This window comes from Hordeum vulgare, chromosome 7H (genome assembly GCF_904849725.1).
Source record: "Hordeum vulgare subsp. vulgare chromosome 7H, MorexV3_pseudomolecules_assembly, whole genome shotgun sequence".
In the NCBI taxonomy this organism is placed as follows: Eukaryota; Viridiplantae; Streptophyta; class Magnoliopsida; order Poales; family Poaceae; genus Hordeum; species Hordeum vulgare.
In genome coordinates, this window is record NC_058524.1 from 620,282,668 (window position 1) to 620,297,578 (window position 14,911).

The window sequence follows — 14,911 nt, forward strand, 5'->3', positions numbered from 1 at the left end:
ACAGAATTGCATACATGATAGAGCCTATGGCTGAATCATAGGGGACGACACTCATCTTTTCTCTATCTTCTACAGTCATTGGGCATTGAGTCTTACTCAACTTCACACCTTTCAATACAGGCAAGAGCCCTTTCTTGGACTGATCCATTTTGAACTTCTTCAAAACTTTGTCAAGGTATGTGCTGTGTGAAAGTCCTATTAAGCGTCTTGATCTATCTCTATAGATCTTGATGCCTAATATGTAAGCAGCTTCTCCTAGGTCCTTCATTGAAAAACTCTTATTCAAATAATATTTTACGCTTCCCAAAAATTCTATATTGTTTCCAATCAACAATATGTCATCCACATATAATATTAGAAACACTATAGAGCTCCCATTCACCGTTTTGTAAATACAAGCTTCTCCATAGACTTGTATAAACCCAAACGCCTTGATCACCTCATCAAAGCGTTGATTCCAACTCCGAGAGGCTTGCACCAGTCCATAAATGGATCGCTGGAGCTTGCACACTTTGTTAGCATTCTCTGGATCAAAAAAAACCTTCCGGTTGCATCATATACAACTCTTCCGTAAGGAAACCGTTAAGGAACACTGTTTTGACATCCATCTGCGAAATTTCATAATCAAGAAATGTAGCTATTGCTAACATGATTCTGATGGACTTAAGCATAACTACGGGTGAGAAAGTCTCATCGTAGTCAACTCCTTGAACTTTTGAAAAATCCTTTCCCACAAGTCGAGCTTTATAGACGATGATATTACTGTCCGCGTCCGTTTTCTTCTTAAAGATCCATTTATTCTAAATGGTCTTTTGCCCTTCAGCTAATACATCCAAAGTCCAGACTTTGTTTTCATACATGGATCCTATCTCCGATTTCATGGCCTCTAATCATTTGTAGGAATCCGGGCCCACTCGCTTCTCCATAGTTCGTAGGTTCATCGTTGTCCAACAACATGATGTTTAAGACAGGGTTACGTACCACTCAGTAGCGGTGCGTGCCCTTGTCAACCTACGAGGTTTGACAACCACTTTGATCTGAAACTTCATGATCATCATTATTGACTTCCTCTTCGGCTGGTGTATGCTCCAAAGAAACATCTTTCTGTGATGCGCTACTCTCTGGTTGAAGTAAAGGTTCTACAAACTCATCAAGTTCTATCTTTCTCCCACTCAATTCTTTTGAGAGAAACTCTTTCTCAAGAAATGTTGCATTTTTAGGGACAAACACTTTGCCTTTGGATCTGAGATAGAAGGTATACCCAACTGTCTCTTTTGGGTATCATATAAAGACGCATATCACCACTTTGGGTTCCAGCTTTTCTCGCTAAAGCTTTTTGACATAAGCATCACATCCCCAAACTTTAAGAAACGACAACTTTGGTTTCTTGTCAAACCATAGTTCATATGGCGTCGTCTCAACGGATTTTGATGGTGCCCTATTTAAAGTGAATGCAGCTGTCTCTAATGCATAACCTTAAAATGATAACGACAGATCGGCAAGAGACATCATAGAACGCACCATATCCAATAAAGTACGATTACGATGTTCGGACACACCATTACGCCGTGGTGTTGCAGGTGGTGTCAACTGTGAAACAATTCACATTGTCTCAAGTGATTGCCAAACTCATAACTCATATGTTCTCCTCCTCGATCAGATCGTAGGAATTTGATCTTCTTGTTATGATGATTCTCCACTTTACTCTAAAATTGCTTGAAGTTCTCAAACGTTTCAGACTTGTGTTTCATTAAGTATATATAACCATATCTACTTATGTCATCCGTGAAGGTGAGAATATAACGATATCCACTGCACGCCTAAATGCTCATCGGACCACACACATCAATATGTATGATTTCCAATAAGTCACTTGCTCGCTTCATTGTTCAGGAGAACGGAGTTTTGGTCATCTTGCCCATGAGGCATGGTTCACATGTGTCAAGTGATTCAAAATCAAGTGACTTCAAAAGTCCATGAGCATGGAGTTTGTTCATGCGTTTTACACCAATATGACCTAAGCGGTAGTGCCACAAGAAAGTGGTACTATCATTATCAACTCTACATCTTTTGGCATCAATGTTATGAACATGTGTGTCATTACTATCGAGATTCAATAAGAATAAACCCCTCATATTGGGTGCATGACCATAAAACATATTACTCATATAAATAGAACAACCATTATTCTCTGATTTAAATGTGTAATCGTCTCACAATAAACAAGATCCAAATATAATGTTCATGCTTAACACATACACTAAATAACAATTATTCAGGTTCATCACTAATCTCGATGGTAATTGAAGTGAGAGCATGCCGACGGCGATCGCATCAACCTTGGAACCATTTCCCACACGCATCGTCACTTTGTCCTTCGCCAACCTCCTTCTACTCCGTAGTTCCTGCTTTGAGTTGCAAATGTGAGCAACCAAACCGTTATCAAATACCTAGGTACTACAACGAGAGTTGGCGAGGTACACATCAATAACATGTATACCATATATACCTTGTTTGGTGTTGGCCGCCTTCTTGTCGGTCAGATACTTGGGGTAGTTCCGCTTCCAGTGACCTAGTTTCTAGCTTGGGTCCAACCTTGGGTTTCTTCATGGGAGGGGCAACAGATTTTCCACTCTTCTTGAAGTTACCTTTCTTGCCCTTGCCATTTTTCTTGAAACTGGTGGTTTTATTGACCATCAACACTTGATGTTCCTTCTGAATTTCTGACTCAGCGACTTTTAGCATCGCAAACAGCTCGGCGACTGATTTATTCATCCCTTGCATGTTGTAGTTCATCACAAAGCTTTTGTAGCTAGGTGGTAGTGATTGAAGAACTTTGTCAATGATTGCCTCTAGCGGGAGAACGATTCCCAACTCAGCCAGACGGTTGGAATACCCAGACATTCTGACTATGTGCTCACTGAGAGACCCGTTCTCCTCCATCTTGCAAGCATAGAACTTATCAGAGGTCTCATACCTCTCGATCCGGGCATTCTTCTCAAAGATAAACTTTAATTCCTGGAACATCTCATATGCTCCATGACATTCAAAACGTCTTTGAAGTCCCTGTTCTAAGCCATACAAAATTGCACACTGAACTACTAAGCAGTCATCCAGACGCGACTGCCAGACGTTCATAACGTCTTCAGCCACCGGGAAGGGGGAACATCACTGATAACCCACAAGTGTAGGGGATCACAACAGTTTTCGAGGGTAGAGTATTCAACCCAAATTTATTGATTTGACTCAAGGGGAAGCGAAAGAATATTCTCAAGTATTACCAGCTGAGTTGTCAATTCAACCACACCTGAAAGATTAGTATCTACAAGCAAAGTATCAGTAGCAAAGTGGTATGATAGCAACGGTGCCAGAAAAAGGTCTGTTGACGGCAGACTATTCCTAACTTGTTGTATCAATGGCGCCAGAAAAGTCTTGCAGCAGGTAACAGCAAAGTAGCAAGTAACAACATTAGTGACAGCAGCAGCAAGTAACAGCAGTAGTGACAGCAGCAGCAAGGAACAGAGTAGTGACAGCAGTAGCAAGTAACAGCGGTAGTGACAACAGTAGCAACAGAGTAACAGTAGCAGCAGTGACAGCAAAGTAACGTAGCAAGGACCAGTAGTAAAAGACTCGTAGGCATTCGATCGGTGATGGATGATTATGCGAGATGTGATTCATCATGTAATAGCTATAACACAGAGAGATAAGTAACTAGCTCTCGTTCGTCAATCTAATGTAGGCATGTATTCCGTATGTAGTCATACGTGCTTAGGGAAAAGAACTTGCATGACATCTATTGTCCATCCCTCCCGTGGTAGCGGGGTCCTAATGGAAACTACGGGATATTAAGGTTCTCCTTTTAATAAAGAACCGGACCAACGCATTAACACTTGGTGAATACATGAACTCCTCATACTATGGTCATCTCCGGGAGTGGTTCCGGCTATTGTCACTCCGAGGTTGCCGGGTCATAACAAATAGTAGGTGACTACAACTTGCAAGATAGGATCTAAAACACACATATATTGGCGACAACATAATAGGTTCAGATCTGAAATCATGGCACTCGGGCCCTAGTGACAAGCATTAAGCATGGCAAAGTAGTAGCAACATCAATCTCAGAACATAGTGGATACTAGGGATCAATCCCCATCAAAACTAACTCGATTACATGATAGATCTCATCCAACTCATCATCGTCCAGCAAGCCTACGATGAGATTACTCACGAACGGCGAAGAGCATCATGGAATTGGCGATGGAGGAAGGTTGATGATGACGATGGCGACGATCTCCCCTCTCCGGAGCCCAAAACGAACTCCAGGTCTGCCCTCCAGATGAAGAACAGGAGGTGGCAGCGCCTCCGTATCGTAAAACGCGATGAATCCTTCTCTCTGATTTTTTTCCCGGGCGAAACAGAATAAATAGAGCTAAGTTTGGAGGCGGTGGAGCCTCGTGGGCCCCACAAGCCCTCATGGCGCGGCCTGAGGGGGGGTGGCTGTGCCCCTGGGCTTGTGGCCCACTGGCTCACCTCCTCCGGTGGATCTTTGCGCAGGTATTTTTCATTAATTCCAGAAAAAATCTTTATAAATTTTCAGGTCATTCCGAGAACTTTATTTCTGCACAAAAACAACACCATGGCAATCCTGCTGAAAACAACGTTAGTCAGGGTTAGTTCCATTCAAATCATGCAAATTAGAGTCCAAAACAAGGGCAAAAGAGTTCGGAAAAGTAGATACAACGGAGACGTATAAATCACCAAGCGGTGTATCAAGGACATAACTCTTTTGGGTAACCATGAGGACAAGTCATAGATTACGGGCACAATCTACAAAGTTGCTTGATCATCTTTCAGCTTGGCTTTCACTAGGAACGCATTAAAATTTTGGGGAGCTACTGCTCAGTCATTGATCTACAACATAAATTTGCAAAGATTACTTAGACTATTATTCAATATAATGAGTTTAGTTAATCATATTACTGAAAAAAACTCCCACTCAAATTGACATCCCTCTAGTCATTCGAGTGATACATGATCCAAATCCACCAACCCAAGTCCGATCATCACGTGAGATGAGCTGGTTTTAATGGTGAACATCTTCATGTTGATCATATCTACTATATGACTCATGTTCAACCTTTCGGTCTCTTGTGTTCCGAGGTCATGTCTGTACATGCTAGGTTTGTCAAGTTTAACCCAAGTGTTCCGCATGTGCAAAACTATCTTGCACCCGTTGTATGTGAACTTAGAGTCTATCACACCCGATCATCACGTGGTGTCTCAAAATGACGAACTTTCGTAATGGTGCAAACTCGGGGAGAACACAATTTTATCTTGAAATTTTAGTGAGGGATCATCTTATAGAGCTACTGTCATCCTAAGGAAAACAAGGTGCATAAAAAGGATTAACATCACATGCAAATCATAAGTGACATGATATGGCCATGATCTTGTGCTTTTGATCTCCATCTCTAAAGAACCGGCATGATCCCCATCGTCACTGGCACAACACCATGATCTCCATCATTGTGTTGCCATCGAGGTTGTCGTGCCAACCATGCTTGTACTACTATTGCTACCGTTTAGCGATAAAGTAAAGCATTACATAGCGCTTAATGAGTGACACGTAGGTCATAAATAATTAAAGACAACCCTATGGCTCCTGCTGGTTGTTGTAGCATAGACATGCAAGTCGATGTTAACTATTACAACATGAGCATCGTATACATCAAATATATATCATCATCTCTTTGGCCATATCATGTCACAACATATCGTGCAAAAACAAGTTAGACGACTGATACGTCCATTTTGCATCATGTTTACCGTCTGTTATTTATGTTTTTTGATTGAATAACAATGCTTTTGGAGTAATTGTAATGCCTTTTCTCTAATAATATGCAAGGTATACATAAAGGGGGAGATTTCTGGCAGCTGGAAATCTGGACCTGAAAAAGCTACGTCACGCTACCTATTCTGCACAACTCCAAATGAGCTAGAACTTTACGAGGAATTTTTATGGAATATTTGAGGAATATCGGAGCAAATAAGTACCAGAGAGGGCCCACCAGGTGGGCACAACCCACCTGGGTGAGCCAGGGAGCCCAGGCGCGCCCCGGTGGGTTGTGCTCACCCAGGCCCACCTCCGGTGCCCCTCTTCTGGTATATAAGTCATTCTGACCTAGAAAAAAGGAGGAGAGGACTTTCGGGACGAAGCACCGCCCTCTCGAGGTGGAACTTGGGCAGGAGCACTTTTGCCCTTCCGTGGAGCGATTCCGTCGGGGAAACTTCCCTCCCGGAGGGAGAAATCATCGTCACCATCATCACCAACAACTCTCCCATCTTGGGAAGGGCTATCTTCATCAACATATTCAACATCACCAACTCCTCTCAAACCCTAGTTCATCTCTTTTGTTCAATCTTTGTACCAGAACTATAGATTGGTGCTTGCGGGTGACTAGTAGTGTTGATTACATCTTGTAGTTGATTACTATATGGTCTATTTGGTGGAAGCTTATATGTTCAGATCCATTATGCTATTTAATACCCCTCTGATATTGAGCATGATTATCATTTGTGAGTAGTTACTTTTGTTCTTGAGGTCACGGGAGAAATCATGTTGCAAGTAATCATGTGAACTTGATATGTGTTCGATATTTTGATGATATGTATGTTCTGATTCCCTTAGTGGTGTCATGTGAACGTCGACTACATGACACTTCACCATATTTGGGCTTAAGGGAATGCATTGTGGAGTAGTTATTAGATGACAGGTTGCGAGAGTGACGGAAGCTTAAACCCTAGTTTATGTGCTATTCCGTAAGGGACCGATTGGATCCAAAAGTTTAAAGCTATGGTTAGAATTTATTCTTAATACTTTTCTCGTAGTTGCGGATGCTTGCAAGAGGGTTAATCATAAGTAGGAGGTTTGTTCAAGTAAGAAAAACACATAAGCACCGGTCCACCCACGTACCAAATCATCAAAGTAGCGAACACGAATTAAGCGAACATGATGACAGTGACTAGATGAAATTCCCGTGTACCCTCAAGAACACTTTGCTTATCATAAGAGACCGTTTTGGCCTGACGTTTGCCTCAAAAGGATTGGGATACCTTGCTGCACTTTTGTTACTACTATCGTTACTTGCTCGTTACAAATTATCTTGCTATCAAACTACTCCGCTACATACAATTTTAGCACTTGCAGATATTACCTTGCTGAAAACCACTTGTCATTTCCTTCTGCTCCTCGTTGGGTTCGACACTCTTACTTATCGAAAAGGCTACAATTGACCCCATATACTTGTGGGTCATCAACGACCTCTAATTTGTTGTTTCATGTTTTACGTGGCTGCTATGGGTATCTAGCAAGAACGCTTCTTACCTACCCAAAACATTGATATGCAAGTTGCTATTTAACCTTCTACAAGTACTGCCTTTGTTGAATCCGATTCAACTAAAGTAGGAGAGACGGACACCCGACAACCATCTTTATGCAACAAGTTGCATGTCAGTCGATGGAACCGGTCTCTCGTACGTGGACGAGTAAGGTTGGTCCGGGCCGCTTCATCCCACAATACCGCTGAATCACGAAAAGAATAAGGAGGGAAGAAATCTGAATATCAATGCTCTCAAACTCTTTGTGTTCTACTCGAGATGTCATCTACGACCTAGCTCATGATGCCACTGTTGGGGAACGTTGCATGGGATTTTTTTTCCTACGCACATACAAGATCTTTCCATGGTGATGACCATGTACGAGAGGAGAGATCGGATTCACATACCCTTGTAGATCGCTAAGCAGGAAGCATTAAGAAACATGATTGATGTAGTCGAACGTCTTCGCGATCCAAATCGCAAGCCGTCCCGTGATCCAATCATGATCTAGCGCCGAACGGATGGCACCTCCGCCTTCAGCACACTTACAGCTCGATGACGATCTCCGCCTTCTTGATCCAGCAAGAGGGGGCGTAGAGGTAGAAAAGTTCTTCGATAGCACGAGGCATGGTGGCGGTGGTGGTGAACTAATTCGGCAGGGCTTCGCCAAGCTCTACTGAACTAATCTAGACGAAGAAGACGATCTATGGAGGATAGGGAAGCACGTGGGACCTGGATGCCCATATTGATTCCTACATATTCTACAAAGATCTTTATCAGTTGAACCTCTATGTCAAGGATTCAGTTAATCCTGTATGTTGTTTCCTTTGTCCATCAGTATGTTACTTGCCCGAGATTCGATCGTCGACATCTTCATACCTAGTTCAATCTCATTACTGACAAGTCTCTTTACTCGTTCTGTAATACAAGATCACGTGACTAACTCCATAGTCACATTGCTTGCAAGGTTCTTGTGATGTTGTATTATCGTGTGGGCCCTAGAGATACCTCTCCGTCATACGGAGCGACAAATCCCAGTCTCGATCCACGCCAACCCAACAGACACCCTTGGAGACACCTGTAGAGCACCTTTATAGTCAACCAGTTACGTTCTGATGTTTGATACACACAAGGCATTCCTCCGGTGTCCGGGAGTTGTATGATCTCATGGTCATAGGAACAGATACTTGACATGCAGAAAACAATAGCAATAAACTGACACGATCATATGCTACGTTCAAAGTTTGGGTCTTGTCCATCACACCATTCTCCTAATGATGTGATCCCGTTATCAAATGACAACTCATGTCTATGGCCAGGAAACCTTTACCATCTTTGGTCAACGAGCTAGTCCTTTATAGGCTCACTAGGGATAGTGTGTTGTCTATGTATCCACACATGTATTTGAGTTTAGAGTCAATTCAATTCTAGCATGGATAAAAACGATTATCATGAACAAGGAAATATAATAATAAACACTTCATTATTGCCTCTAGGGCATGTTTCCAACAATAATGGCAAGCGTTGCAGCACATTGATGTCATTGTGAGACCCGGGCGTGCCAAAGAAAATGTGCCAAATCTAAAGATCATGTGATGCAACTAATTCAGTAGGGCTTCTTAACATGACCCTTACATTGCCCTAGCAAAGACTTTGTGTAGTTCTTCCATTTTCAATACATGCAATCAAGAGATCCAAGCAAACTTGGCCAGCCCCTTGCTTCTAAGATTACCAAGAGCCTCTCAGTGTATGATGCAGTTGATTCTCTGAGGTATTGAGGTCCGAACACCTCGAGCACAGTAGTTGCAAACCTGACCATGGCATCTCTACGGGTGCTCTCAGACATCCATAGGTACTCGTCCCACAAATCGGCGGTCGTGCCATATGCAAGCATCCGGAGTGCGGCCGTGCACTTCTGGTAACGAGAGAAGCCAATCATTCCCACGTCGTCCTTGTTCAGGATTAAGTAGTCATCATATGATTCGACGCCATGGTAAAAATGATTGAAGACAGTCCTGCACATTCAAAAACGACGGCAAAAATGGTCAATGAATAGTGCATCGGGGGCAAAGTAATCGACCATCAATGTCAAATGCATGTGCCCCTCTTGCAGTTGAGCACTCGATGGCCTTTGATCGAGCCTATGAAATTGAGAACACGTTCCTCCGTGCGCTCCGTGTCTTCAAGGACCACATGCATCATCGCCGTCTCATCGGAGTAGTCCTCCTCGCTCAACGAGTCGTCATACGACTCAACATAATGCTCGTATATGTGTACTCCAAAAAGGAGTCCATTGCTAGAAAGAAGAAGGGACAACTGTTTTCAGCTCACGTGATTTATCGAACAGTTGCGAGGCACGCTCAGAATAACAGTAGAAGATGGTACCTGGCGGGGCGGTCGGAGGACACGAGTTGAACGGAGACGGAGGAGAAGCGACGGGGAGCCCTGCTGGAGCGCTGGAGGGTGACAGAGACATAGAATTTTGGTAGGGATGTGGCGTGGTGGACGGGATGGTGGAGCGGCGGCGAAGTCAAGAGAGAGAAAAAAGAAGAAGAAAAATGAGGAGGATGGAGTCGCGGGGGTTCGATAAGAGTTTTGGGTGGGCGAAGGGTGGGGGATAGCGACGTTTCTCGTGTCCAAACTTCCACAAACCCTGTCCCACTTTTGTCTCCTGTTTATGGAAGAAACCGCATCCGGACCGTTACAGGACCGCGTATGATGTCTTATGCGATCTGGACCGCATGGTCCGGACGGATGGGGTGGTTTGCAGGTTCGCCTTGAAGATGCCATAAGCATTACTGCTCCTATGGCTTAAGCCTGACTAAAGCGTGTTTACTGCTAACTTAATTACACTATCCCCTGAGCAAAGTAGATCGAGATGCAAAATCCAATAAATATATATTTTGGCAAGTTTTAACACATTCCCTCTTAACTCTTGTTATTCTCATATGAGAGTACCAACCAACCTGCCCAAGTGCCAAACGGCCATATGCGGCCCAAAACTGCGGTCCCTATCAATCTCTCCCTAATAATAAAGCGTCGACTGCTTCTGTAGTCCGTCGTGTCACTTTTACAAAAAAGCATCCGACGTTTCCTGAAATCAACCCGCGGTCCGGATTTAACTCTGAAAATGAATCGGTTTTTTACATTTTACATAAAACCCCCTATATTTAATCAAAACTAACCCACAGTCCCGGTCCGCTGCAGTCCAAAATATAAGTTGGTTTCAAATTGCCCCTAAAGTTGACTAAAATTATCCACCAATGCCACCTATAAGTCATAGAAAACGTTTCAAACAGGAAATTCTCCGGACTGGGCCGACCCATATAGGCACCTCCTATATTACGCTCTGGGTGTTGGAAAAAGATGCAGCACACCTGTTTGGGCCGGCTCATGCGTGGGTGTTTTTTTGGTTTAGCTTTTTATTTTTCTTTTCAGTTCCATTTTTTTGTACTTTAAATAATTTAGAACTTCAAATAACTTTTCTCAATTTTAAGAAACCGATAATTTCGAAAAAAAATTTCAAGAAAACATAACTTTTTTGAGAATTCAAAAACTACTCAGGAGTTTTGAAAAATGTTTGCATATACAAAAAATGTTTAAATTCTGAGAAAATGTCCATAAAAAAATCAATGATTGTAAACAAAAGTCCGTATAAAAATCTTACAAACAGTTCGTGCATCTGTTTTTAGTCTCGTTTTTTATTTTCATTTTTCTGTTCGATTTTTTAATTTAAATAATTTAAAACTTTGAAAAACTTTTGCAATTTTTAAAACTGAGAATTTTGAAATAAAAGTTTGAAGAAAACATAATTTTTTTATGAATTCAAAAAATGCTCGGGATTTTTGTAAAAATATTCACATGTTCAGAAAAATGTTCATAGTTTTGAGAACAATGTTGGCGAAAACAATAAAAGTCCATGATTTTCAAAAAAAAGTTTGTGTATTATTTTTTGAGTGCAATTAAAAAAATGTTTGCTAATTCAAAATTGTTCACGCATCTCAAGAAATGTTTTAAGATTTTAAAGACATAATATGATCAGCACCATTGGAGATTTTAATTGTTGTTTTTCGGTTGCAACGCACGTGCCCTTTTAGTAGTAACAATAATCCAATGCTATTTCCAAGCTTCAACATTTTTTTTAATCCTTCAGTGGACACGAGTGGATGTACGCTACGACAGGAACGACGCGTTACCATGTGGGACTAAAGGGATCTAGGTGGTGACAGACGCGGCTCTCCAGTCAGGTCAACTCACCCTTCTTCCTCCTCGGTCTGCTCCGTATAAATCTACACAGGCCTGCAGCCATTCAGAAATTCATCTCCTTTCCCTCTCCCCAGCAAGGACCCCTCGACCATTCCCCTCAAGGTTGCTGCTCAGTTTTGTGGATCTTGTAAGTAGTATTTTCACACTAGTTTCGTGGATCTTGTTAGTATTTCCACTGCTTCGGCGAAATGAGAGGGAGGTTGCATAGCACGCAGTAGCAACTAATCCACACCTCACTTTTCTGTTTTCTCAGCTCACCAGAAATGGCCACCGGAAGTACAGCCCAAGAGAGCCCCGAGCTGCCGAAGCAGCTGCCCTTCGACTTTCTGAAGAAAATCACCAACGATTTCGCCCAAGACCGGAAGATAAGCGGAAGCCCGTTCGGAACGCTCTACAAGGTTCGGTTCTACCCTGGTGTTTTCCGGTCCTTCCTGTTAATCAATTAAGGTCGATGCAGCTATGCTAAGGCAGAGCATACAAATGGGGATTGATTGAACAGGGGATTGTGCCGGACGATGGGAGAGTGATTGCCGTGAAGAAACTTCAGGAGAACGCGCCAATGCCGCCTGACAAGCAGTTCAACAAGGAGGTCCAGAACGTCATGTCTCTCAAGCATGACAACATTGTGGAGGTCGTCGGGTTCTGCAGCGAGACGCAGAAGAAACTTGTGCAGTTTGACAAGAGATACATCCAGGCTGACATCACCGAAAGCTTAATCTGCTATGAGTATTTGCCTAATGGGAGCCTTCAGGAGAATCTTTTTGGTATGTCGACATATATTTTGGATTTCTATATGTCAGTCCTTAGCGGTTACATTTCTTTCAGACTGGAGCTGGGAAATCACATTCTTCTTACGCTGTTTATAGTTTCAAGTTTCAAGCCAACACCGAACCCCATGCAGCTTCTCACAATGTATGTTTACAGTATTCTCTTTCTAACCTGATATGCAGAGCCCAAAGAGTCCACTAAACCAGAGATTAGCTGGGACACGCGCTTCAAAATAATCAAGGGGATTTGCCAAGGCTTATTTTTTCTGCACAAGTTGGACATTCCCATTGTCCATATGGATCTGAAGCCTGAAAATATACTGTTGGATGCAAATATGGTGCCAAAGATCGCGGATTTTGCACTCTCAAGGGTCTTTGGCCATGAACAAACCCGACTGTGCACACAAACGGTTGTCGGATCATAGTAAGCTCATCATGAAATTCCATAACTTTGTGTTTAGTCGTTAGTTGCATCGTATATTACCATTCTCCACATCAGTATTATCCTATTTAACTTGTGGTGTTAATTCCATCCAGTGGGTACATGGCTCCAGAATATCTTTATAGAGGTGAAATCTCAGCCCAGTCAGACATATACAGTTTAGGCCTAGTGATAATCGAGATCACCACTGGAGAGCAGAATCCTCGCGAAAAAGACCAACCATCCGCGAGAAAATTTGTTGATAATGTAAGAGGAAATGTTATTTGATTATTTGAGAAGCAAAACATACCTTATACATTTTGTTTGTCTATTGTCACTCAACATCTTGACTCCACTTTTGTAGGTGCGTAAACAATGGACGCTGGAGCACATAACATCCAAGTATTCATCGCTGGATCATGAAAGCCTCCAACAAGTTAAAACTTGCATTGATATTGGGTCAAAATGTGTAGAGATTGATAGGAAAAACAGACTTCCCATAGAAGAGATTGTTGACATGCTCAAAGGACTACGACCAAGCCAAAGGGTTAACGAGGTAATATTACAGACTGCAAATTTAGAAGTTCTATTCTGAGATGATATAGTTTAAAAAATGTATAGAAATAACTTATTTTTAATTTTCCAACAAGAAAAAAAATCATTTTTCTTTTGGGAAAGTTGATCACTTCTTTTTCTATGATAAACTAAAGGCTGATACCTACTACTCCCCTCGTAGATGGTGTCTATGCACACATATCTATAGTGGTGAAATTGCAGTCATATTCATGTATGCACTATGCTAGCTAGATACATTCATATTTTCAATTTTCTGAAATCAACATATTTTGAATATATTCATGTTTTACTGTTATTCTGAATACAATGTAGCACATACACACACTTGAACATTTATCAAGAAAGGGTGTTTCTGTATTTCCAGTTTGAGTGTAAGAGTGACAACATGTACTGGTTGGAATATCACAACATGTCTTGTATGTAGAATTTTTTGAGTGAACGAATTCAATTTTAGATGAAGTTGCTGAGAATCGAAGAGTGCTACAAAAGCAGATAACCGACCCGGTTTGATATTCAGTTAAGGAGTGCATATTGCACCATAAAAACTCATCTAGCAAGATAACTCTAAGATCCTTTTGTACTTGCAAGTATTCACACTCAACCCAAGCTTTTTACAGCCATTCATAGCTAGATTCCTTGCAAAACAAAATTACTAAAATAGATAGGATGACCATAGCACACATTTCTAACAGGGTGACATAATGATGCTCCAACCATCATGAATAATTTATTAGTGTGTTATTTAGTTTGCATCATATATGTATATGTGCATGTCTATGTTGCACTCGATGCTTAGGAAAACATATTTTTGTATCTTCACGTGTATAGCATAAAATGGTTTTAATAATATATATGCAACTTGGCCGTTATCTGCACAAAATAGTTCATAATACCGGTGTCAACTAAATGCACTATTTACCTCTTTTTACTCATTCAATACATATCTTACTGTATTAATTAAACATATATTTTCTAAATAAATCAAACATCTGGATGGGCATATATAGTTTAGTCTGGATATTTCAAATGATTCTAACATGCTATATGTACTTACTCATTTAATACATATCTTACTGTATTAATTAAACATATATTTTCTAAATAAATCAAACATCTGGATGGGCATATATAGTTTAGTCTGGATATTTCAAATGATTCTAACATGCTATATGTATTTCAAATGAACTTCCAGGTCTCCCGTCCGCCTACGACTGGCAAGAAGCTAATGGACTCCTTCTTTGGTCATAAGAAATGAAATATGCACGCTCTTTTATTACCGGAAGGCTGTAACTTTCATTTGGAAATAAGACCCTTTGTTGCCTTGTCATTTTGGAAGCATTTGAGTGTAATTTTAGTATGAGTGATCTAAACGCTCTTATATTAGTTTACAGAGGGAGTATGTCCTTTAGCATTATTAGTCAACTACTGTAGATGCAACGGTAGTTTCAATGTTATCTCTGTTTATGTCAGCTTGAAATAACAATCTGTTTCTCTGGCATGCAAA

General features: G+C 41.4%; 1 protein-coding gene across 2 annotated transcripts; it reads left to right on the forward strand.

The window, feature by feature from the left end:
- The first annotated feature begins 11,584 nt into the window (after positions 1-11,584).
- Positions 11,585-14,911, forward strand: LOC123408895 (cysteine-rich receptor-like protein kinase 6). 2 transcript variants are annotated; one of them, XR_006612801.1, is made up of 8 exons: positions 11,585-11,745; positions 11,897-12,041; positions 12,143-12,407; positions 12,594-12,834; positions 12,948-13,098; positions 13,196-13,387; positions 14,600-14,767; positions 14,801-14,911. XR_006612801.1 is itself a non-coding variant. In XM_045101926.1 (7 exons), the coding sequence occupies exons 2-7, from the start codon at positions 11,907-11,909 to the stop codon at positions 14,660-14,662; spliced, it is 1,047 nt and encodes a 348-aa protein (XP_044957861.1). In that variant the 5' UTR covers positions 11,585-11,745; positions 11,897-11,906; the 3' UTR covers positions 14,663-14,911. The 2 variants fall into 2 exon arrangements, 1 of the variants encoding a protein (XP_044957861.1); XM_045101926.1 differs by having other exon boundaries at positions 14,600-14,911.